Source organism: Dermacentor albipictus, chromosome 5, assembly GCF_038994185.2.
Source record: "Dermacentor albipictus isolate Rhodes 1998 colony chromosome 5, USDA_Dalb.pri_finalv2, whole genome shotgun sequence".
Lineage (NCBI taxonomy): Eukaryota > Metazoa > Arthropoda > Arachnida > Ixodida > Ixodidae > Dermacentor > Dermacentor albipictus.
In genome coordinates, this window is record NC_091825.1 from 155,889,717 (window position 1) to 155,914,900 (window position 25,184).

The 25,184-nt window shown below is 45.5% G+C and overlaps 1 protein-coding gene and 1 long non-coding RNA gene across 3 annotated transcripts in view; one reads left to right on the forward strand and one right to left on the reverse strand.

The window, feature by feature from the left end:
- Positions 1 to 17,936, reverse strand: part of LOC135902309 (uncharacterized) — a 68,912-nt gene extending 50,976 nt beyond the window's left edge. The window contains exons 1-2 of the long non-coding RNA XR_010564482.2: positions 17,519 to 17,936; positions 16,797 to 17,006 (exon numbers count right to left, since the gene is read on the reverse strand). This is a non-coding gene — a long non-coding RNA (uncharacterized lncRNA). The remainder of the gene's footprint in view (positions 1 to 16,796; positions 17,007 to 17,518) is intronic.
- The window catches only part of LOC135902307 (uncharacterized), a 57,296-nt gene that overhangs the window by 26,536 nt on the left and 5,576 nt on the right, over positions 1 to 25,184 (forward strand). Inside the window, exons 12-20 of one of the 2 annotated variants that reach the window (XM_065432277.1) lie at positions 333 to 430; positions 5,170 to 5,322; positions 6,275 to 6,419; positions 8,078 to 8,154; positions 9,599 to 9,671; positions 21,597 to 21,728; positions 24,688 to 24,723; positions 24,881 to 24,958; positions 25,054 to 25,122. In XM_065432277.1, coding sequence (XP_065288349.1) covers positions 333 to 430; positions 5,170 to 5,322; positions 6,275 to 6,419; positions 8,078 to 8,154; positions 9,599 to 9,671; positions 21,597 to 21,728; positions 24,688 to 24,723; positions 24,881 to 24,958; positions 25,054 to 25,122 — 861 coding nt within the window. The remainder of the gene's footprint in view (positions 1 to 332; positions 431 to 5,169; positions 5,323 to 6,274; positions 6,420 to 8,077; positions 8,155 to 9,598; positions 9,672 to 21,596; positions 21,729 to 24,687; positions 24,724 to 24,880; positions 24,959 to 25,053; positions 25,123 to 25,184) is intronic. The other variant, XM_065432278.1, reaches the window with a different exon arrangement.

The window sequence follows — 25,184 nt, forward strand, 5'->3', positions numbered from 1 at the left end:
TGCCATATATTAGTTCATAATGAACTAATCACTGAACCACGAGATCCCAGTTGCACCCAGATACTTGCGAACTCTCACGAGCCTCTCATAACGCATGCATCTGACAGCTAACGGCATTAGGAAATGACATTTTGCGCTATACTTGCCTTTCCAGTTTGAGCACTTAAGGTCTTTCGTAATAGGCTGCCCTACACAAAGATTACCAGCATTCGAACTAAAAACTATAGCTTTGACTTTCTGGGATGTAGTTGTAGCTCAGAAAGTTATAAAAGAAACAGGAGGCAAATAAAATGCACATTTACCACCTCGTACACCGGGCTAATCTTTTCCAGGTGGAAGAAGGCGTGAAGTCGATGACAACGATACTTCTTTCGAACAAAACGAGCCAAGAAAAGAACCTCTTAGACCTTGCCGGCGTGAAGAATATTGTGTAAGTGAAAGATTGAATTGAGACTTCGGACCTATAGAAGATTGCTTATACTTTGACGGTCATAGCGGACAGTTGCAGGAAGTGTCACATCTAAAACAGTAACCACTACTTCCTGAACACATTTAGCTAAATACCATAGAACATTTACACAAAATAGCTGAAAGTGAACTTTTCGTGCTGTGCGACATAGCAAGGGGTGCCCTGTCCAGGCAAGCAGTGCTTACAGCTATCACGTTAAGGATGACACCAGATGTGTGTAAGTTGGAAGCTAACCTGTTAATTTGAAACTTTGCTTTATTTCTAACAACTGTGTTCTTTTAATAAGTTGAGTGCACTATTTCGTGATGAGCTTTTTTGATCATTCTGAATTGTTATTCAATAAGATTTTCGTGATATCACTCGTATTCATATCGTCAACGATGACGTCATGCTTCCTCGGGTACGCTTACTCAAACAACCTCTGTCTTTCATCTTGAACCTATAGTCTGCAATGTGCAGCATACTGCATGGCAGTGAGGCTAAATATGTTAAATAGAACACTATACACATGGACGGGACATTTATTACATATCTGATCAGTTTGCGTAAAGAAGGCGACACATAGAGGATAAGTTTATAAAAGGAAACCTATGAGAGCATTATAAGCTCTTACTACAGTTGAACCAAGCTCTCATTTTCTGCACCGTTGTAAGCACGGACACATGAAGCTATTCTCGAAGGAATCAAGGCACTATAAAGGATTCGAAACCTTAGTGCCTCGCTTAGATATAAAAGAACTTTGTGAAAAATTGCTAACGAGAATGTGCCAGCGCTGCAAGCGTTCTGTCATGAAAAGGTAATGCTTTATTTTAGAATAATCTGACAGATATTTCATAGTGGCGGTTGCTATGAGTGTTTAGCGTGCGCTGAGCAAATGTTGTGTAGTGCAAATAAAAATATCAGTTCCTGGCAACCCCTGAACTGCTATTTTTGTCTCGACACGTCGTTGTACTCGTGCTAAATTGTTATGAAGTATGAAATAATTTATTTATTAGTATACCCTCACGGGACCCAGAGCTCGTCACAGAGGGGGTGGATACAATCTGGTGGGGCAACGATGGAGGGGGGAAGATGACTACACTCTCTACTTGTCTTCGGAAGAAAAGAATGCAAATAGAGATTTGTGGCACAAAGGGATGACTACTTTACTTGGATGGTCAAAACAAATGTGGGCGTAAGCCGTAAATCGGACAACTTATTTATCATTTGAAATAGTCTTAATGCGTAATGGCGTTACAAAGAGGAGTGGTTTCAAGTTCGCGTTAATACAATGTTTGATAGGCAGCTTAAAAGACGAATGATCAGGATTGCTGGCGACCGACACTGTTTCGTTCCACTGTGGAGTTTTGTTCGGTAGGAATGAATGATAGTAAGGGTTTGTTCGGCAGCTTGGCACCCATACACTCTTAATCTAGTTTTACAAGTGTTGCGCTAGGTAAAGGAACATAAGTGCAAGAATGTTCTACTGTAATCATGTTAGAAGTACGAATGAATCCTTCTCCTCTATGGAGAGAAGACTTCTGTCTTCATATGTGCACTTGTCTCAACGTTTAGACAACGAGACAGCAGGGCAGCTGCAGTCTGCCAGAACATGCGCTGGTGCGACATCGGGTGGATCACATTTAGTCCAAGGAATGCATACAGTCATTCTTAATGGTTACATGGCGGACTATGATGCACAATACACTTGCTCAGTGGAGAAGCCAAATATAACATCTCCGCGCACGAGTGCAAACACCGCTCTTTCAATGCCCCTCCATAACTTCAGTATCTTAAAAGCACAAAGGCAGGCAGAAGGCTAACCATTTACGGATGCAAGTGTACTACGAGAACATATACCTGGGCTAGTCGTTCACTGTTTTCTACAAAGAGAGAAAGAAGGAAGGACCTACTTTCTTTCTTCCTCCCATATCCTCCCATATCCGGACGTATGGTTTAGTTACAAAATTAACAAATGATCCTTTTTTCTTTTCTTCAGAAGTTCTTTTTTCGTGAGCGTCGACACTCTATCTAGGATCTCACCTAGGATCTAGGCTGTACAAAAATCTTGCAAAATAGGATGGATGGATGGATGGATGGATGGACGGACGGACGGACGGACGGACGGACGGACGGACGGACGGACGGACGGACGGACGGACGGACGGACGGACGGACGGATGGATGGATGGGTGGATGGGTGGATGGATGGGTGTATGGACGGACGGACGGCGGACGGACGGACGGATGTTATGAGCGTCCCTTTTGGAACGGGGCGGTGGGTTGCGCCACCAAACTTTTGCTATTATACTGCCTAATGTCCTACCTAGGTTAAACAATAAAACAGAGAAACACTATGAACTACCCCACCCAAATTTTCTGATCACCTATTTCGAACTGTGCTTTTGTACGTCTCCCTTTTTTTGTCGTTTCCCTACTTTTCTTCCACCAATTCTCCATTCACCTCTTACTAATGCCTACTGCGGACATGTTTACTTTTCCACTGCTTTCACTGAACCCAAGTGCTTCAAAGAGGCCAGTGGCGCCTAAATCGACCGCTGGGTAGAAGTCTTCACCTTGCAATAAAACATGCTCCATAGTCTCCCTAGCTTTACCGCAGCAAGCACATGCTTTTTCTTCCGTCTTATATCTCACTTTATAGGTGCGTGTTCTAAGGCATCACGATCTCGCTTCGAAAAGTAATGAGCTTCCCTTTGAGCTATCATAAATTGTTTCTTTCCTGATTTCATGCTTTTCCTCTTAAGTAGGTACTCATTGCAGGTTTCTTTTCCATTGCCGCCACCCATTAGATTTTTTCAGCCTCTCTGACTTTCCGCTTGACCTTCTTTGTTGCTGTGTTGCCCACCCTACAGGCCGCATACTTGCTGGTAAGCTTCCTAGTCCTATTCCTCCACTATGAATAAATGTTTTTCCTGTGCAGATACCTGAACACTCTCCCCGCCCATTTACTTTCTTCCATATTCCTCAGCCGTTCTTCATACTCAATTTGGCTGCGAGCTTCCTTCACTTTAAAACTAGTCCAGCCCATATCAACCTGCACAGCTTCATTTGTAGTCTTCCCGTGAGCGCCCAATGCGAGGCGACCCACTGACCTTTGAGGTGCGATCTTGTACGCGTTCCAAACTCGAACGGAGGCGGTCCGTTCTTTCCGTCGCGAAATTGGCGGTCCATTCCGTTGCGTTTGTCCGATAGCAGACAACACGGAATGATTGACAGCAGATATCACTTCACAATTGAGGTCATGGCGTTCTTCACCGTTCAAACTGGCCAACCGTGTGCGGCTCGGTGGAACGGACCGCCTCCGTTCTATTTTGGAACGCGTACAAGATCGCACCCTTGGTTCCCGTGGAGTCCTGATTGTATCCCTGATTTAAAGCAAACAACCGCATTTCCAAAAGTAAGTCCTGGAACCATTACACCTTTCCACATACCTCGGAGGACCTCGCACCTATTGTATCCCCATAGCACTCTGTGCTTCATTAGGGCTGCCATTTCTCTTCTCCTTCACTGTTATTGTTTTTTTCCTGTGTACGCATATATCTATTACATTCGTTTATCCATGTACCAATATATTTATATTCTGTTAGCCGAGGTATTTCCTGGTCCTGTATCTCCACTGTCTGTTCATTACTTTCATTGAATACCATAACACCCGATTTTGTAACGCTAAATTTCAAACCTAACTTGTTGCCTTCCTGCCCACAGATATTAGCCAGATGTTCCAAATCACTTTGCTTGTTAGCTAGCAACAAGCAAAGTGATTGTTATAAAATAAACCTGGGAGCTGCTGCTCTATTACTGTACCCGACTGTTTGTATAAGAGATTAAACCTGATATTACATCCTTCTAGCGCCCTCTCCATTCTCACCATGTACATCATAAACAGCAGCAGGGATAAAGGGAATTCCTGCCTCAGTGCCTTGTCCCACTAGCTGCGAGCGCATGAGCCCGCTGTAGTGGCGATAATGGAATTGCATCATTGTTAGTACAGCCTGCCAGTTAGAGCAACAGAGCTCAAGTTTCCTCTTACATGACCATCGTGGCAATTCTAGAGCACTCTTACGCTATCCGAATTTCATGAAGATTAAAAGTCTTTTCGGTCCCAACGTGGGAGCGGCCCACTTCAGGCTAAGAAACTAGCGCGACCTAATGTACCTCAATAAAGTTTATCCATCTATCTATCAAAGCGCTGAAATCTTTTTTTCTAGGTTGAAAAGGCGTTAAAAGTTGTATCTCTGTCAAGTAGGACCAGTTTTGCGCTGTGAAAGACACGTGCCCTTGCAAAAACGTTCACCCCAACTTTCCGATTCTGCGCCTATTGCTCTCACTCCTTATTTTTCGAATGCATGCAGCGTGTCTTGAATATAATTTTTTTAGTGTATTTCAAGCGTTGCAGCAGCAGTCGCACGTTCTAACGTCATTTTACTCGTAAAAACCAAACTCCGCCGAATGACAGCCTGACCTCACGAGAGCAGCCTGCGTTTGCCTGTTTTATTGCTTCCAAATTAAAGAAGATAATTTTTTTGCATTCATTATTTTTTCATCTGGACATACGCCAATAGCCTTTGATTTTTGCCATTGCTAAAGTATTGTAGACTTGAGGATCACCGCTTCTAATTAGCAATCGTTTCCTAAGTTTACAGACTTGATTCTTATACGTGTATATTGATGATTGCGTAATATTTTTATCTTCTCCGAAGCACGTATTCCATCGTTGCCGTGATGATATTCGTGGTTATAACAATGGGAGGAATGATGACTGGCTTCACGCTGGGTTTCGCCAACCACTACGGCCATGCATCGCCCTTGGAGCGGAACAAGCTGTCTAACGTAGCGGGATATATTCTCGTCCTGTACGTATTCATTGTTTCCATGCCACATCTAGACGCACTATACAGCGTACAGATCTAAGGGATATTTGCACTGTCATTCGCTTAGGTAGAAAACTTAAAGAGCAAACTGCAGCAGAAAAAAACTACAAGGACTCCTTCGTATTCGAACTTAACTGTTGGGAAAATAACGAAGATTGTTCAGACAAATAACTTTCCTTTCCCGCAAGTTCAACTGCAAGGCACAGGCTTGAGGTTAAGTTTTTTATACTGCGTTGTGTGTACCACTGCAATGATTACACATGTTTATCTGAGAGCTTTAGATTTCGGAAACGGAAGAGGCTTGCGTTTCCCTTGAGTGCACAAGCACATTTGGAGTTCTTGAATACACAGTCAACTTGGGCCCCCTATTCCAAAATTCTCTAACGTGATATATTTACTGCTGCCTAGAAGGGTCCTGTATTATGCATTCCTGTATTTAAGTAGCTTATAGTTAACTTAATGTAGTAACCTGTCTGCCCAAACTTGAAATTAGCATGTGCATCACCTCCTAAAAGAATTGTCCACACATAAGGCTTAACGCATGAGAAGAACGGAGCGCACTCACTCGCACTTAAACCACTCACATTTTGCACTGAGTCCATTTTGAGGTAGATATGATGGCCCTGGATTTGTGTTTATCCTTCTTATGCACCATTGGCGAAAATAGTCTCGTGAGATTTGACAGTTTTTTAGAGAACAGATGAACATGTTTTGCTACGGTTATGTTCATGATCATGCCACATTATTCTCTTGTTTTAGTGGCAAATACTAATGCGCTAATGTTCTATAGATATGCGTATACGTGCAAGCCGGTATTGAAATGCTCGTTCAGTGCTTGTACTTGTGTGCTTTTCGGGTAGCTAACTGAAAATCAAGACTAACATGCCCGCTTCTGAGGAGTGAAACTAAACTGCCACATATTTCATTTTTTTAGTACGAGCCACATCATGGTGTTCGGCAGCTCGCTGATGCTCTTATCATCAGGCCTTTTTATGCTGATGGGTTGCATAGGCGACATCTACCTTTGTCGCTCACAGCGATCATACTACCACGGCGTCGCGGAGCCACTAAAGGATCTGGTGAGTGGGATTCTCTCTCTAGTAGACGGTGCATATGCTGAGAGAAAATAAATTCACCGACGATTACGATACTCCTGAATGCGAAATTTGAGCGCAGCTCAATACGTGTTTTCATTTCGCAATATATTGAGGCAAAAAATTTGAGAGGCATGTAACAGAGTCGGCAATCGTTGAAAATCTGATCTGCGGGTCGAGCGCGTCGAATTTTATATATGTCTCGTCGAAAATTCCACTATGATCGCTGGTGCCGCTTGGCTTCCGGAAAGTAGCACACAAATGACGCCGTTGCACGTGCAATCAGATTACAAAACACTGGCAAACCCTCGAACAGGCACGAAAGACAGAAAAGAGACTAAACCAAGCAAATGAAACAAGCGCGAGCGAGAGCTGACGCGAGCAGAGGATCGTACGAAACAAGCAGTCCGGCTGAGACATGCCTGAGCACTGATCGAGCCGTCGGGCGCGTCCGCATGCAACCAGTTTCTCGCGCGCATGTCTTTGAAGGGCCGCTCTGGGTGCGATCGCGCAAACAGCTCGCTTTTCCGTTCATTCGGCCTGGCTGCGACGACACAAAGTGGGCCGTCCGCAAGATTTGTGAGAACGGGAGGGAGAGCACAGCCAGTAAACGAGCGAGCCCAGCCCCGGAAGTTTGCGTCACCAGTTTGGGCTTTGATCGGGGACGATATATTACGAGCAGAATGTTTGTGATGCTTCAATAATTAAACACGTAATATAAGGAAGAAATTCTTACTGTTGCAACATATAATCTGCCTCGGAAATTTCATGCGATAGAAGAAAACTAATTTAAGTGGCATATATTTTGGTTTAGTCCGCTAGGTGGTATCGCACACGCCAAAACAAATTGGCGGGAGCGCGCAGTTCAATTGGCGATCGCTGTTCATCGACTGCGAATCGTTATGTCGACCGTTCCACGACAGCGGCCGATTTCACTCGGTTTTGGAATGATTGACAGGAGTGTTACGTAAGCGCATTTTGTGGTCCCGCCCCGGCGCAATGACGGCCGTGACGAAACGCGCGGGCGCCAACGAATCACGAGAGGGCAAGCGAGAGAACGGAAAAGCGAGCTGTTTGCGCGATCGCATGCCAGCCTGCTTGGTCTCTGCCGTTCGCGGCTCGTGTCTTTCATCTGCCGCTCCGTGTTCACTATTTCATCTTTCGCTGTTGCGCTCGTTCGCTCGGTTGCACCAGCGCAGCCACCGACACTCGCAACAAGAACGGGCCATCAAGAGCTGTGCTCTACAAAACTTGGACTGAAGAAATAGCGCCATTGAATACTACATTTTTGTATTGCTGTTCATACCGGGCGAAGCTCAGCTCTGGGTACGCATGTCTGCATTCATCTTATGAACTAAACATTAAAGGTATTCTATTCTCAAAGCCATAAAAGAACGTAACCATCGCATGCCCTACGCGCTTCATAATTTGGCTAAAATTTCTCCCAGTCAGCCCCGTGGACAAACGTAAATTCTATCCGGATACGTTAATGCGCCATTTAACTGATCTGCCCTAAGGTTCGCTTGCCAATAATTATTTTAGCAGCTCCACACTTGCTTTGCTTAGTTGCAGTTTTATGAAAGAAAAATAGTACCTAAAAAATCAAACCATTAATTCGCAGGTTTTTTTTCTTCATTCTATAGACTATATCTCTGCTAATGAATGCCACGGAAAGTCGCCACTTCGTGATGAAACTTCTGAAATACAGCCTAGTTGAAAAGTAAGTAGCACTTTAGTGTACGGGCTCGTTTTAGTCCATGCTTCGCATTTTTGCGTTTTCTCAATCTTCGAGTTTTAAAGGACACTTCTGGTCCCAGCTGTACCTTTAGCAGGATAGGGCGCTGACACATTTGCTCAGGGGCAAATTCAGGCCATCGAAAATTTATTTTCGACATATTTATTTCATGTGCATAACCATTAAAATTGCATTGCTGCAGAACGAATTAATTTTGAATTCTTCAGTGCATTTTGCCAAAATTGGGGAATGTGAACTCCATGCTGGAAATCTCTACGGGAACGTGAGATTTGAAAACATCGACTATTTTCTTCCATATTTGTGAGGCATCTCCGGCCACGGCGGCCGATTTCGATGGGGGCGACATGCAAAAACACCCGTGTTAATTAGATTTTTGTGCACGTTCAAGAAACCCATGAGTTACGTGCTCGCGTTGCCGAGCAAAAGCGTGCGTAATGCCTGAACCTTGACCGAGGCTCGAAGGATAACCACTCAGAAAACTTGGCCGAGTCTCCAAGCATAACCACGCATAAACTTCACCGAACCAAGAATAACGTAGGTGGGGCCTCCAGCTTCGATGTTTTCCAAGTCTTCGCGCCACTAATGCAAAGCTGCCCCATTTTTTTTTTTAAGCATTCACCTAGCTGCTTGAAATATATGCTCGAGGGAAAATATCGTTAACACAACTTATTTCTTGCGAAATTCGTGGAGAAGGCAGTGCGACTCGATTGGAAATAGAATAAGACATATATATTCTATTTGGTGGTCACTCTGGTTGTATTGAAATGACGTCGTGTGGAGCACAAAAATACAGGCCAGTCGTGCCGTGGTCGCTCAGTGGCTGTGACCTCACGGGTTCGATTCGCGGGCGCTGCGGCCGCACACGACGGGCCGGAATGTCGTGCATTGTGTGCACATTAAAGAGTACCCTGCATTATGAATAGGACCCAAGCCAATAGCTACGCTTAGCAGCTGCTTCGCTATACATGTACTTCTTCAAACAAACAAGTTGTTCCAGATTTATTTTTACTTGACCGCCGCTGTGTACTGCTGTCGCCCTTGCAGACAAGCGAGTACATCGTAAACTTTAATTTCCTTCCCGAGGCGTCAAGCGTGAGGTTAAGCAAAGATCCATGATGCTACAAGCAGACGTGATGTTACAGGAATATTGCAGTACCTAGGTAATAATTTCTTGGCACCGTAAAATTAATCCAGCGACTTCCACTACCGTGTTCTTTCTTATGTCTCGCGATTAATTTTGGTTCATTAAACACGATGATCGCATTTAGGTACGTCGAACATGCAAGAAAATCACTTATAAATCAACGCTAGGCCTGCCTCTGTGGCGTCAGTAGCTGTGCAGCTCACAAAGTGTAAAAAAAGCTCGTCCAATTGTACTAATGATATATTTATTTCTTCTTATTCACAGGCACTGCAGAGAGAATGTTGGAATTGGCGCACTGGCAGGGATAAAGCCGAGGGACCTCGAAGCCGCTCTCGATGCAAGTAGCTGGGAATCGTTCAATATAAAATAGATATCACGAAGCGGCCACACAGTACCGCAAATTGCACCAAGATTTCACAGGGTCCCGTCCGCGGCACGAGTACACTGTCTATCATCCGAATGGGAAAGGAAGAGTGGACGATTACGTCAGCGCCATAAGACACGCTTTTATAATATTGACGCGTGTATTCTATGCAGAAGACAACGACGATTGGGGCGTTAACGGACTCATTGATGGTTGGATCACGTCGTCTTTAAGCATTTTCGTCACTTGTTGTATGGCTCCACGTTTTCTGGGAGCAACACGATAAGAATCTGTAATTCCTCTGTAATTATTCGGTGCTTTGTTAGAGGTGTTCGACCGACGCTGGTCGTTGACTCAAAGCAGTCGCTGAATTTGGTCAATAAGAAGCCGTTCTCGTTCGCGCGGCAACGAAGCAGTGCTGACGTCAAGTACAGGAGCTGGGTCTTGCGTAGGCGCTTCTCCGAGTAGCGAACAGCAGCCGCGGACATCCGCAACACCGTCAAAATAAGCCATAGCTGTGCCCTTTGGAAGGCGCCGTCGCTCTGTGCTAACATTTCTTAGCAACAGGTTCGTGCGCCCGTCCGTGACATTTACGATTCCTCATGTGACCGAGATACCATGAGTGAACAACAACGTGGTTATTTGATCAGCAACGCCTTCGCAATGAAACGGTACGTCACATGGTACCGAAACAAGGGTACACTACCGAGGTGGGATGACAACGCAGTCTTCTGTAAGACGAAAGGAGTGGTGTTGCGGCGATAAGCAATAGACTAAACCAGGACTCCCGTAAAACGTTAGCATGCGATCCGGGATGCTAATTATGCTGCCATATTCTTTCAGAAAATCCATTTCAATAATCAAATATTTACAGCACACAGGCAGAACGATGAAAGCGGCCACGAAAGAAGAATCCCCGATATTCGTTCTAGAAGTACATCTTCGAGTAGGCATCAGTAATTGGCCACGTGTCATCCTTATGTAAGGTCCCGTCCATGGGGTCTTTACTTTCTTCAGGCGGAGGACGAGTTCCTGACTCAATATAGAGAAGTCGGCACCAGTGTCGACTAACGCTGTCACCGGCTGTCCGTCCACCAAAATATCAAAGTCGGCGCTCACAATTTCTTCAGCGTTTATCGGCTTCACAGAGTTTTGCAGTGGGAGTGTTGGGGGGTTTTTATTGTCTTGCGGCGAGCCTGCAACCTTACCCCTAGAGGTACAACGCGGTACGTCATGGTACAACGAGGACAGAAGACAGGGAGACGTTCTTCAACAACAACAGGACAACCTGTTCAAAAACAAGCGGAACAGAGGCACGTCTTCTTCGCCCTTACCCAATCTCAGCCACCCACTAGACGAAGTCCGTCAATGCCCCCATCGTCGTTGTCTTCTGCATAGAGTACACGCGTCAGTATACTTACTCAAGCACTTTACCTCGCCATGCTTTTGATACGTTTGAACTATGAAGAGCTAGCAAATATGTGAGCGAAGTATTCCGAAATTATTTCCTGTTTACTTGCAGACGCCTTGGCATAGTATGGTATGGAATAAAGTGAAGCTCATATATCGCTATAGTTAAAATTTGTGCTTGTTGGTTCATGATCTTCGGGTTGTTAGCGCAGACAGAACGAGCACAAAAAGAAGGACAAAGGACACACAAAGTGCTTTGTCATCTCGACCTTTTCATATGGTCCTTCCGCCTGCGTTAAGAATCCCGAAGATCATTTCTTGCGTAATCTGGTGAGGTTTTGTGTATATGATACTGGCGTCGAATAGAGTCAATGGTAATCATTTGCTACATATGAATAATCTTTCGCAGCGTCGACCCCAACTTCGTGGCAACTTTACCAATCTGCTCATGTGTTTAGGTTCATGCCACACAATATGGTGCTGAAGAGTTCGACGCACCAAATTCGAAAACAATAACAAACTGCCTAATGGTACGGCTTATACAGGGTGTCCTAACTATGATGCACCAAGATTTAAAAATATGCAAATTCCACGTAGCTGAAAAGAACAAAGGTCATGTTGTTTGCTGTCGCTTGTAGACGCTCAGATTACCTTTTGCATAACATCTAATTACATAATTAGTCTTAATTAAATAATATACTTCTCAATTATTATAATTCGACGAAAAATGTCAATGAGAAAATTGCACAACAACATGAAAAACTTCCGATACACCTTTCTGTTGCTGAGGGCGTGCTACATAATAGTAGAGAGTGTGAGTAAGGGCCCGAAACGTTTTGGGGCCCCAAGGAAATAGCGTCAAAGCCATTGCGCATGGGCGCCGCTGATTCCGAATTCGATTGTGGATTTTATGGCTCGTAGGCCTAACATGGCTAAGCTTGGCTGGTGGAGGCACGTAAAGCTGGTTTGCTCAAAACTAAGCGCAACTAATTGTTTGCTGCTTACAGAATAACATCTAAATTGTAATTAAACGCGAATACACGCAAATCGAAATTACTATTCCTGTCATAAAACGGTACGTTTTTTTATTTATTTATAATAGCTTTTCTTTGACGCCGTAGTGGCGCTGTCAGCGCAAGACGCTATCCGCAAACGCAAAGCCCTATTCTAAAGCTCTTCACTCCTGCGTGCCCCAACGCATACACCCTCAAAGCTCCTTGGGGCCGAAGACTATTGGGGCTCCTATTCTAAGACTGTCTAGTGTGTTTCTGAGCGTGAAAGAAGCCCCCAAGTGCACGCAGTGTGCCTCGAGCGGCCAGTGGCGCGGCAGTCGCGCGGTGTGCATGCCGCCATGCTGACCCGGCCACTGCGCAGCAGGCGCGGAGCAATATGACCGGGTGGAAGAAAATTATTGCTCCTAATTCACAAACCCCTACCAAGACCTTCTTAAGTGAGAAGCGGAAGAAGAAAACTTTAGTGAGAGAAGAGGAAAAGAGAAGAAGACATGGCACGAAGCGATTGAGAGACGTGAATTACGTCTTTCCGCCCAGGACCAATGTTAGTCTCGGATTTAGAATAAGCATTGCCAGACATACATGAGACGACGGTGGGTTTCCTTTGCCATTTGCTCTTTCCGTGGCCTGTTGCCTTATACTGGCTGTACACGTGCTAAACAAAAATGTATACATAGTGTCAATTTTATGAGCGTCATTCTGCGTGCCTTATTTACCAAATACGAAGCGTCTGCAATGATACGCATCAGTGTGTTCATATACGTGTGCGTGTGTGCGTGTGCGCGCGTCATTTATTTTTGTATATATCACCGCATTTGACGTCCCTCTTCATATCATTGACATGATTGCAGTCTGTCCTACGTAGCTTCGACTTGGGGCTGAACTGAAACTATAAGCAGCAAACGGCAAGTTTTGACAGTTAGAAACTAATAGGCAATATTTTCCTCTGTTGTTGTAATTGTTTTCTTTCAGTGTTCATGGAGGATTATAGCCTCAAAATTACTGGGAAAATAATTATTCGCAGCCATATGAGCGAGAGATACCTGAAAACAAAATAAAATATGAGAAAGAAAAGCTAGAAGTGCTCAAAACACATCAGTGACAAACATGATGGTTGTCAGAGACGGACGCCACACTTCTATTTGCTTCCCTCCAATAGAATGTCATGACCACTATGAAAACACAGGCTACTGCCCTCAAAAAGATACATAGCCTATCGGGCAATAATGAGAAGTTCACAGCACAGCATTAACCTTACTGCCTCCCACAGCAACGCAAGCCCAGTATAATTCTGCGCTAAAATTGTTCAATGCATTTTCAGAGGACAAATCAGAGGGCGCACCCAAAAAACTAAACACGCACTACCATCAGCGACCTCTGACGACCTCTGGCCGACCTCTGGCCAATCGGTCGCTACAGCGCGCTCCAACGCTTACCTGCGTCAGATGGAGCGGCGCAGATAGACATAATCATATTCGTAAGAATGCTACCCGCCTATCATAAAAAATTTCTTACGTCGACAGCTGCGACGGCTGTTTAGGTTTGGGGAATCGACTTAGGCTTAATTTTCGCACAAGTACTGAATTTCGCACATGTGCTACCATTACATACACGCCTTTTTTCGACTACTGCGCTCGTCTTTGCAGCGGCCGGCATGGCAAGCTTGCTTTTCTCAGAACAGTTTTAGCTTTGTGCACAAGCTTTTTACAGCGAAGCTGTTGCACGCTATAGGTTGAAACTAGTAAAGTCGGCAGCCGGGTGCACTCCCCAGGCGATACACCCCAAACACTACCCGGGCGCCGGGTTCGGGAGCGCCTGTACCCATCTTTTTATCGGTGGGTGCCGGTAGTGGATTTCGAACTCTCCACCTACCGCAGCCGGGCCAAACGCCCTGCACACTAGGCCACGACTGCGGTGTTGCACGCTAGGCTCGGGCGGTTTGTGTGCGTGAGCAAAAAAGATGGCGGCCACCCCAGAGCTAAAAGAGCTAAAGCATGAAGCAAAAGCGTATCGCAGGGTATGTCGCAGTTGCGTTTAATCGCGAGAAGTGCGAAAATAGATTGTGATAAAAAATAGCATAATAAAAAAAATTAAACCGGAATATACACTGCTTAGTGTTGACTGCGGTCTGACTTTACGTGCGCTATAGGCAAACCATGTAACCTTATCTCCGCTCCCTTCCACCCGCACAATGGGTAGGCCACGTGCGGTGAGTAGTGCGGAAGAACGGCGTGTCTACGGAGACCACCGTCGTGAACAGAAGCGGGAATGTGCGCGACGACGGCAGGCGGCGGGTAATACGGACGAAGATCGTGCCACAAGCGGCAAGCGTATGCACCTTTGGTTGGATCACCCCTACCGTCTCCACTCCCATCGGATTTCAAAATAGACGTGTCTGGGCCAGACGGAAAATGGTTCGTGGCGTGTCTCTCGGAAAGGTTCGGCGTTGTTACACAAACGTCAGTGTGCCCGTGACGCGTCGTTGGTCGTGTATAGACCTCACATTGGCAAAGAACCTTTCCAATGTCGCCACAGAGCCACTGGCGATCATATGATCATAGCGATCATAAAGCGATAGCCACCTTGGTGAGTAAATAATAAATCCAAAAAAGAAAAGGAAGGTTAAAAAAAAGCAGAGTATGCCAGTGATTAAAGCAAGTAAATCGTGAAAAAGAACTAAATTCATTGCTGCATGTGTTTTATCTTCAATCAACATATGTATAGCCAACCTACTTATCACCATACATGCAACTCCGCTGGTCATCCACCTTGAAAAGTGGAATGGCACTAATGTTTACAGAGTAGCTGTATATGGCTAGCCGATTCGTCCGTCCATCCGTCCGTCTGTCGGTCACCTGTACGCCAAGAACTCCTCCGGCGCAGCCCCGTGTGCATGCGCGAAAAAAAGAAAAAGTGAAAGAGGAAGAAAGCCGCGCGATTAGCCAACACCGCCTAGATAGCACAAGCCCTGTTTGCTCCGATCCCTGACGTGACGTCAGGGATCGGCGCAACCTGGCCTGCAATTTGCGTTGACGAAGCTGGCGTGATGAAAGCGGTGACGTCAAAATCACTGTTGCCTAATCAGGAGCATACCCATTAGATATTATGGCAGTCGGGCCAGGTAACATGACGTGAAAATACCTTGTGCTATCTAGGTGGTGCTGAATAAGCAGCGCCAGTAGTGACGTCGTTGCTCTGCGTTGCCGCCGACATAGTGCGCAGCAGTTTCTCTCCGGCTCCGACATGGGTAGGTCACGCGTCATACGTACTCCTGAGCAGCAGGCAGCTTTCGATGAGCAATGCCGCGAGCAGCACGGCGAAGGAGCTCGTCCACAACGCGCCAACGTTGCAACCCGGGCACGAGAACAGGCTCGTGCGGCCGAGCGCAAGCAGCAACTGCATACCGAGGATCCGGCAGCGTACCAAGCCGTCGTTTAATCAACCGTCGGGATTAACCAAATGATAAACACCGAAGCCACTCATTTTAGCTTCGCTGGTTAACTATCTCTACGGAGTGCTTCGGTGGTGTTTTTCATATTATTGTTATTATATATATATATATAACAGTGGAAATAAAATGGTAGGAATAAAATGCCGAAATTGTTCATAAGCTCGCTTAGTGAATTCCGCGCCAGATTCCAGGTATAGGTCACGCTATCTATTGACAGTGTGTTGTGGATAAGCTTGACGTATGCGCCTGCGCTCTTATTGTCCTTAGCTGAATGCCACAATAGCTTTGTTTTGAGAAGGGTTTCTGGCGAAAATCCATCCGAATCGCTTATCTTTGATCCCTTCAGCTTGCTGCAGTTTTTGAAAACAGCCGCCTCTTCATCGTAATCATATAGTTTCGTGGTAACCGGTCGAGCTCGGCCACTTTTTGGTTCACTGATCCTATGAATTCTTTCTACAGTGGTCCCCGTTATGCCAATCGCATCGGCGAATACATTTTTATCACTATCTTACAGCGAAGCTGTTAAGGGCTTGTTCCCTCAGGATCATGTCCATGTGTAGACACAATATCCCAAAGATAGTACAATGCAGGGACGACACAATATCCCGAAGTTAGTGTAATGCCGGGTCGAAACGAGGCGTAGGTGAAGCAGGCGTTAAGCAATCCTCGTACGTGGTCCGATCCCGAAGATAGTGGAATGCCGGGCCGCCCCAAGTGGAGGTGCAGTTGGCCATTAAGGGGCCCACATACGCAGCTTCTGTAGTCATCTTTCTTCACATACCGGAAGGGCACTGAGTTTTTTTTTTTTTTTCAATATCAACTGTCGTTTGATGTGCATCTTCTTTAAAAACAAAAACAACAATGTTGTTGCGCCTAGACCTGTCCTTAAGTTCTACGTATTTTTTCTTCCTGGCGTCTAATCGAGCAGTCTACCCCACGCACAGTGCCCTCAAGCGCTAATAATTTAGCATAGTGTTTGGTAAACGACACCAACTTCCATTCAGTGGCAGTCAGCCTTGCTTAAATCTGAGTTTATTGTTCCGTTATCTGCTGAAACATTTCAGTAGTTGAAGGACCTTGATTGAGTTTGATATCCCCAGATAGTAAAAGTATAATTTGTGACGACAAAAGAGTAAGCAACCCAACATACTTCATTGGAAGCGGCCGCACAACAAGGCGAAGATCAACTGAACGTAACCTTGACACATGAGAGTAATAACAAACCTGTAAGACGAGCAATGTCTGCTTAGGCACTCCCATTGAAGACTGGGACGATTTGGAATGGTTTTATATACTCGGTTTCGGCTGATAAGGTCGATCCGCTTAGAAGTTTCCAGCAGCCAGTTGTGATGACGTCCCCGGCATGCAGTGATCATTACAGAAATAGCGGGGCTTGCTCCTAGGCGGCGAAGTGTGCATGGTCAGCTGCAGGATCTGTAAGACGAGCAATGCGTGTTTGACATGGTCACTGCCCTGCTGCCGCAGTTGCGAACAACATATGGAATGTTTCGTTCCCAAATTGAGCAGTTCTACAATGACAAGCTCTAAGACGTAAGATGTAATATTGTAATAAAATGTAATAGAATGAAACCAACGCCATACTCGTAGTCGGCTCGTGATACCCAGACTGTGTTTTGAAGTGCAATTATTGAGCAAACCCGTCACATTTCTTTGCAAAGGGGAGCGCAGGAGTGGTTCGGAAAAAGTAGGCAAGACTGGAAAGACGCTCACTTTCAACTGAGTTTATTCACAGAAAAGACAACCAGGAGCGTTTTTGCGCATGCGCTGACATCGAATAACTTTGGGTAATATTTTAAACCTAAAGAGTTCGCCTAAGAAACGAGTTCTCATCACTACATAAATAACGACAAACTACCTATAGTGTGGGTACAGAAACATCGGCACGTGCAAATTGATTGAAAGAAAAATATTAAGAAGTGACCAACCATTCCCCTACCGGAAAACGGGGGAGTAAGCGCAGCTCGTCCAGCGTGCACCCGACCTTCCTCACGGTTAAGTAATCCACAGCTAAAGGTGCCGGATTGCTTCAGCCTCCCACTCCCTCAGCTCGGGAACATCTCGTTGCTGTTGGATTGCCTGGTCTCGGGCGGCTCTAAAAGCTGGATCGGCGCGCCGACACCGAGCCCTCTCACGGGCGAGTTCTCACCGCTGCTTGTCGAAGGCGGCCATTTCCTCGGGGGAACGCGGAACGCGTGAACGTCCCATCCATTTTGCGAGAATGAACTGAACGAAGTCGGCGGCAGCACGTGCGACACCCTTTCTTGTCCTTTCCCTCACCGGCGGAAGCGAAATGGCTCTGATTCACTGCGCGCGTGGCGTGAGCGCGCGACTGTGCAGCCAAAATTCTTGCCAATAGACAGTTTTAGTTGCACGTACGTAGAGGCTTTGCGTGCGTAGAGCTTCTGCGTGTAAGCAGTGCGCATGCGTAGAACATAGCGGCCGCGCGATGGTCTCACGGACGTACGTGAGATTCAGTTCTTTTCGTGCGTTTCTTGCCCATGTAGGCAGCTTCGCGCGGGAGTTTCGCGAGATCACGGACAAGCGATAGCGATCCGTGCGCGCACAGACCGCTTTCATCGAAGCACGGCGACAGGATTAAAGGGAAGCTGAAGAGTCTGTCGAATTCAATAAGACGCTCATATACGGATGCGGGATTCTTATAAACCATGTAGGTAAAATTTGGGTTTTCTTTTTCAATTAGGAGCGACGTAATCGTCGGTTGAAATTGCGCTGTAGCTCCGCCCCCCGTCGAGTGAGCGAGCGGAGCGGAGACCGGAAACCGCAATGTTGTGACGTCAACTCTGCTGCTTCGTTCCTTCGCAGCGTCCGCGACCGTGCCTGACCGCGCTTGTTTCTGCGTGCGTGCCATCGTAATTTGCTTCGATCGACCCTGTATTCCTTTGTTGGTGCGTCTGCGTGTATGTAGAGTGGTAGTCAACTTGCGTGGTAGTCAACGTGAGTGGTAATCAACGTGTGTGCTAATCAACGTGAGTGGTAGTCAACGTGAGTGGTAGTCAACAGATGAAGATCACTACACGTACTGCATGAACCGGGAAGCTATTCACACGTTTAAACCGTCTTTGTAGATTGCCGACAGCTTTGGACAGCGCACAAATGCCGACGATCGCATCCCCGCTTACGTTCCACGAGGAGGTATGCAGGAACACAACACTACAATTGTTTGACCGGGAACGAGCTCACTAGATCGGCGAAAGATCGGCGCGATCACTAGATCGCTTTGCACAAAACATATTCACCAAAGAGCATTTCCAACACGAGGAGATCCCAAGACTTTGCTTTCGTTCGCATCGAAAGCACTGCTCGCACCAGCATCGTTTGGTTCTTCGAGAGGCCGGCTCTTCGCAATCGGCTCGTACATGTAGGAAGTAACGCCGAACTCCTCAGAAAAACGCAGTCTCTCTAAATTTTCCATTACCGTCTCAGAAAAACAGCACCAAACTACCCGGCACTGCGCTTCATGTGTAGCGGCAGCGGTCGGCAGCGGCAAAGTTGACGTCACGAGGCGCACCGACCAATCACAGGCGGAAACGAGACGCGCGAGCTGGGCGTGTCCGCTGCTGCACTTTTCGTCGAAATAAAATATATTTGCGCTTTCTTTCGCTCAATTTCGATACGATATTCGAATTCGGAGGGTTGAAAACCATTATGTACAGATGTTCACTCATTTTTTCTGGAAAACCTTTCAGCTTCCCTTTAAATTGGCCACCGCCGTGTACGCATTTCCCGATAGAGCTACGTGGTCCCTCTTGGCGCGCGTCATGTACGTGTAGCTAAAAGCGTTTCAGATAGCGTGCGCGTAAGGTACGTAGGCTTTTCACGTTTGCGTACGTGAATTCTCTACGTACGTGTAACTAAAACTGTCTAATGACACGCTCCCGCGCCGGCGCAGCTGTCAACTTATCAAACCGCGCTTTCACACAACTGTTCAGTTGCGCGAGCAACTGGTTCTTTTTTTCTTTACGTGACCACAATGCCACCAAAACTTGTGAGCCAATACAAGCTTCGCTTGAAAAAACGCATCAGAGGAGGAGGAAAAAGGGGCGCGCAGAAACTTCAGTCATAAGGAAGGAACGTTGATTTCTTCTCCACCAGATGCAGTGGCGGTGCACTACTACACAGGTCAGCGCGAGCGTTTTACCTGACCAAACTAAACGTAACAGCGCAAACATCTAAGACGAGCCATAAAAAAACATGACACACACTGGCACTGACTAACAACTTCTTTTGTCCTTTCGTCGTTGATGCATATGTATACCTAGGCCACATAATCGCGCAGGCGCAGAGTAATACATTACTGACATCTGCCAACTTATCGTATACGAAAACGTAGGAAATCAAATTCTGATAGGTGCAGGGACAACGATGTGTCACTAATGCAATTATTTCCTTGTCTTTTTATGTGATAGGCCTCTAAGGCAAGCCGCGCATGTTCATTCTTGCTTTTTCCAAGAATTATCGTCCGATCAAGTCGCGCCTCACAATTGCTACAAGAGTTTAAATGCGCAACCAGACAACGTCATAAAGACTACATTATTTGGTGCTTTTCTTTGTGCTCTAAGCTTTCAAGATACGACCTGTGCCTTAAAGCTAATATTTCAAATTTCGCGTATTTAAACTTACCTAATTACCGACTAATCGCTCCTGAGAAAATTGTCTCAGAAGCTCAAGACAACTACGGACAATGTAATTCGCTTCCTTCGACTCTCGTGCACCAATCCATCTTTACTTTCATTCAAATAAAGTGAAACATCCGGTGTACATGTGCTGCGCGTGTGCGTGTGCATATGCATGGGACAAGTTGATCAACTGCGAGCGAAGAGAAGGCACAGCCCAAAGGTGACGTTTCGACAAGACGACTTGTTTTGTCAAGGCCCTGACGAAGCCAATTTGCCAGCGCGTTCATCCTGGCGACGGCCCCGCGTCTGTGAAGCGCCGCCTCAGTCGTACTCTCGATATCCTAAGTGGCCAACAGGCAAAGAATTAGGGATATTCTACAATACCAATATACGACGTCTAGTAGCGGCTAAATCAAACCTCTGTACCCAAATGAGGGTTCTTTAATTGGCGATCACGCCACATCTGAACAGCGCAAACGTAACAATGTTATATTGAGCGGCCGGTTTCAGTAGTGGGTGACAAAGAACTCTTGAATCCAGTGCAGTAATACTAAATGCATGGTCTTTTTTTTGTTTCTTTTTTTTTCTGTTGTCGTCAGTCCATTCATAATTTCATAATTTCATCCAACTTTCATCCAATTTCAACCAACTCTAAGAGCCCATTTTGATTCATTAGGTAATACGTTGTTCAACACTGCTCAGCGCTGGTCGGTTTACCAGGATAGCACAAGTTTCGAGCTATGTACAACTCATAAATGTTAGAAGTTCTACTACATTCGTGTAAAAGACAGCACTGTTATGAAATGTGTAGTTGAGGCTTTCCGAAAAAGAATACCCCGGAAACATATATATTCAGCACATAACTTTCCCCATGTGGTCTTTTACGGTGCCCCAGTGTTCTGTAGCAAACGGATAATGCTTACGGATAGGCCAAATTCCTCCGTCAGAAAGAAACAGTCTCGTGGCTGCCAAGAAGGTGCTTAGTTGCGCGCAAACTACGACGGTGAAATAGTGCTTGCTTATTTCTATCGGGTGGTCTCTGCTCTGAGAGCCGAGAGTTCGTCTTCTGTCTGCTATATTGTCCATTTTATCTTCCTCTATAACTACGCGAGTTGTATGTGCTTGGAAAAGTATCCGGATGGAACCGGAGCCTCATGAAGAATTTATATATGAAGCACACTCAATTTAAGTTGAAAAGTTATCTGTATTTGCCTAAACCGTGTGTTTTATCTGAAGTACAGAAATAATGCATAGCATTATTTTCCTACATCTAAGCTTACGCCACAGTTTCCGTCTACCGAAACAAGACTAGCCTCTTCGTCAAATTGAGCCCCTGCCTTTTTCTTTAATTTTTGGCTTCTTACAGAAAATCGTGGAATTCCAAACGGACCTTGTTCATCACTACAAAATAGATATACGAGGTCTTGTCCAACAACTTACAAATCGCTGGAATATAGTTAAGGAATTCTGGGACTTATTCAACAAAACGGACCTGCTGGTAAGTCTATATCGCCGTCCCTGAATACGCTTTCATTGTATGGGGCCGTTGTATGATTACGTTGTATGAAAAACCCTGTCGCTATTGGCTACCAAAAGGAATAGCATATCACCACTTCGTACGCTTTAGACGAGAACTTAATTCTGGCGTTAGGCTCATTCGAGCTCCGAAAGCCTAGAAATCGAGCAGGCGCACAAAATCGATGCCGTCGGAGAACGCGGCTGCGGTGATTGCATTCAAAATAACTAATATTCACCCGCTTCGCATTCTGCTCCCTATTTTCAAGTAAGCTGGCGCCACGCCACCACTTTCTCTTATTTCACGTCCAAGACAAAGTATGTATGAAAAAGTAGATTTGTGTCCAGTATATTTTAACATTCTACTGAGCATCCCCAAGCATTTTGCAGCCGTCTCCAATTAACTACAACGTTACGACAAGCGTGATATTCAAATCCGCACATCAATTGGACAGAAAACAGCACAAATAGGTGATCGATTTGATATGTAACTTCCTTACCTTCATAAATGCCGTGTTTTTTTTATATATATAGAAACACGTTACAAATCAAATGTACCAACTATTTCTGCTGTTTCGTGCTCGACTGATTTGCACATCAGAACGTCGCACTTGTTGGAATTTTGTTGTCCTAAGAAAATAAAGGTGCTACAAATGAAATCAATAAATTGCAAGCGTCGATAAGAGACCGCTATCAGACGGGGCTCTTTTACGTCCTTGACCTAATGCAAAAAGCGCAGAGTGAAGGCAAGTGCCACTATAGCCTTTCTCCGAGCCACTGGGTTGGACGCACGGCTCTAGAGATGCCAGAACGCTGTGAACTTGTATATACGCACCTCTTCTTCATACCATCATCCTCATTCACCTGGCCTTTTCCTCCCCGTCCCTTTTCCGAAGTGTAGAGTAGCAGGACAGACCCAGTAACTGCTGCTCACAGCTCAGGGCGACCACTCTTCCTTTCTGTAAATGTCTCTCTCTCTCTCTCTCTTGTTTCTGCTGTCTTACACCCAAATAATTTACACACTTCATGAGAGTGGCTTGTTGGGCTTATTGGCTAGCGCGACGCTGAAGGCTGTAATACTAGGAGAATGCCTGCAAAATTGAGTAGAAAAAATCGAGAGGCAGACAGACAAAGAGACAGGAAGGTGGCTGGATCAGACAGGAAGGTGGATTCAGCCACCTTCCTGTTTCTTTATGTCTGCGTCTCAATTTCTTCTACTCAATTTTGCAGGCATTCTCCTAGTATTACAGCCTTCAGCGTCGCGTCGTAACTCTACGATGACGCGTGCCTATGAGTGCACTTTAGTGTGCCGCGTACTGTTCTTGATCACGTGCATTTCGTGAAATTTTAGTGTATGCACTGATATATTTTCGACTTTTTCTTGCCTTAAATGAGGGCCCTAGATTTCTAAAGCTTACGAACAATAGTGTCAAGCACCAAAGCACCCGAAAGGATAATGTAATCTAATAGCTTTCCCACTGCCAGTTTTGCTTTCCTTTCCCAGGAGGTGACTGTGCAATCACGTCATGACGCAGAAGGTGGTCACGTGGGAGCAGGACATCGCGACATTTTGGCAATCGCTCCGGCTCACTAAGCCGTCTGTCTGCTATGCTGCTGCGTCGGGCCTCCCGACAAGTACCGGTATAGCAGGCGACCAAACGAGCAGAAATTACAAACAGTTCTAGCGTAAAGATGTTTCTACGCTAGAACTGTTCGTAAGAGCGTGATGCCATGAGAACTGATTCCGAAAATATCAGTAGCGAATGTGACCGGCCAGTAGCACACAACACGTACAAACGAAATGGTTTGCTATTACGGCCCGTGATATACGCATATCTAGTTCGGACAACAGGTTCTGCGTGAGCGATCAGCCTCCCAGCATCGCAATCACGAAGGCCACTCAGGACGAGAGTGCAATTGCAGAGGGCGTAAGGGGTAATCCCTTGATGGCACACAAAATGGAAGGTCACCATATTATGCTCGGAGATGAATAAAGAATGCTAGAACAAAGCGAGAATCACGGATGTCCAAAACAATAATGAATAGGCGGGTAAAGAAGCAAAAGAAAAAAATTAAGACTGAAGTGCTCACAGCGCACGCAAGCGCAATAACAATGTTAGGCGTCACTTCAAAGCATGACCTGGATGGTCTGCTCGCGCAACACGTGGTCCACATACTTTTTTTCTAGCGCGTGGCTGCAACATCACTCGCGAGCGCGACTAGTAAGCCTAAAAGCGGGAGTAGCTGGTGACGCAACAGCGATGACGACTTTTAAACGGATAACCAAAAACATAACCAACAAAAGATGAAGGATATAAAAAGGAAAGCGAGGCTATTTATTCTTCATCCTGCACTTGTTTTTATGCAGCAACAGAGAAAGGGCAGTGGCAATGTCATCATTGTTTTTATTTCAGACAAAATTATGGCATGCTTACATCGTTAATGGCGAGAGACTAGTTAAACGTTCCATGATCTTTCCGAGTGTGCGCTTCAATCATGTCCTCTAGTAGTAGATAATCAGATCACCTGAGCTATAATACTAGAATAAAATTTGCTGAAGCACGGCATCAATAGCTATGAGAAGTAAAATATTCCCTACATGACTATGACGCATTTCTCAAGACGCAATTTTCGCATATAAATGTGTTTCAAAGAAGAAATAGTGCACTCCCCCTTCCTTTAAAAAAAAGGTATATCTGGTATACAAGAATAAACGGTTCCGAGTTTGCACTTTGCCTGCATCGCTTCCACATCGCACAATTATGCGCCACTGAGCCTCTCGTATTTTGTTGTAGCGCAAGCTGAATGACAACAGAAAGGCACATTTGGCGCACCCGCAGCGCTCAACGGGCGCTTTGACATAAAAAAGAGAAAAAAAAAACGAACTAAATCGAACGTGCGTTACTCATTCCTACTTCTTATTTGCTTCCTGTGGTGTTCAGTACTCGAACAACGGAGAGGCTTACACGAACATGACCGTAAGTAAGAATGAGGTGCATCCGATGCTTCGTGAGCGTTGCATTGCACTACTGCATGTACAAAATTATTTCATTTCCATTGCTTCGGTTCAACTTTTTGCGAACGCAATCAAAAAGCTATTTGATGCATCCTTAACAAAGTTTATTGTGATTTCAGGCTATGTTCAAGAATGACGAGAAGCTTTATGAGTATATTACGGGAAACAGAAGTCATTTCGAAAACCTTGTAAAGCAGGTGAGGTCAATTAGCTTCAGTTAATCCGCGTGAAGAATTTCACAAACTGTGCTGAATTACTTCCTATTTTCTGTCTATGGTGGTGACCTGGACAGACCTTCCTCGACTTCACAATTGAAAATTGCGACGACCTCAAAAATAATATCTCGTTTTATATCGACGAGGTAAGTGACTGACAGTTTCTTGAATAGTAGATTCAGGCAGTCCCTAAACGGCATTAAATCAT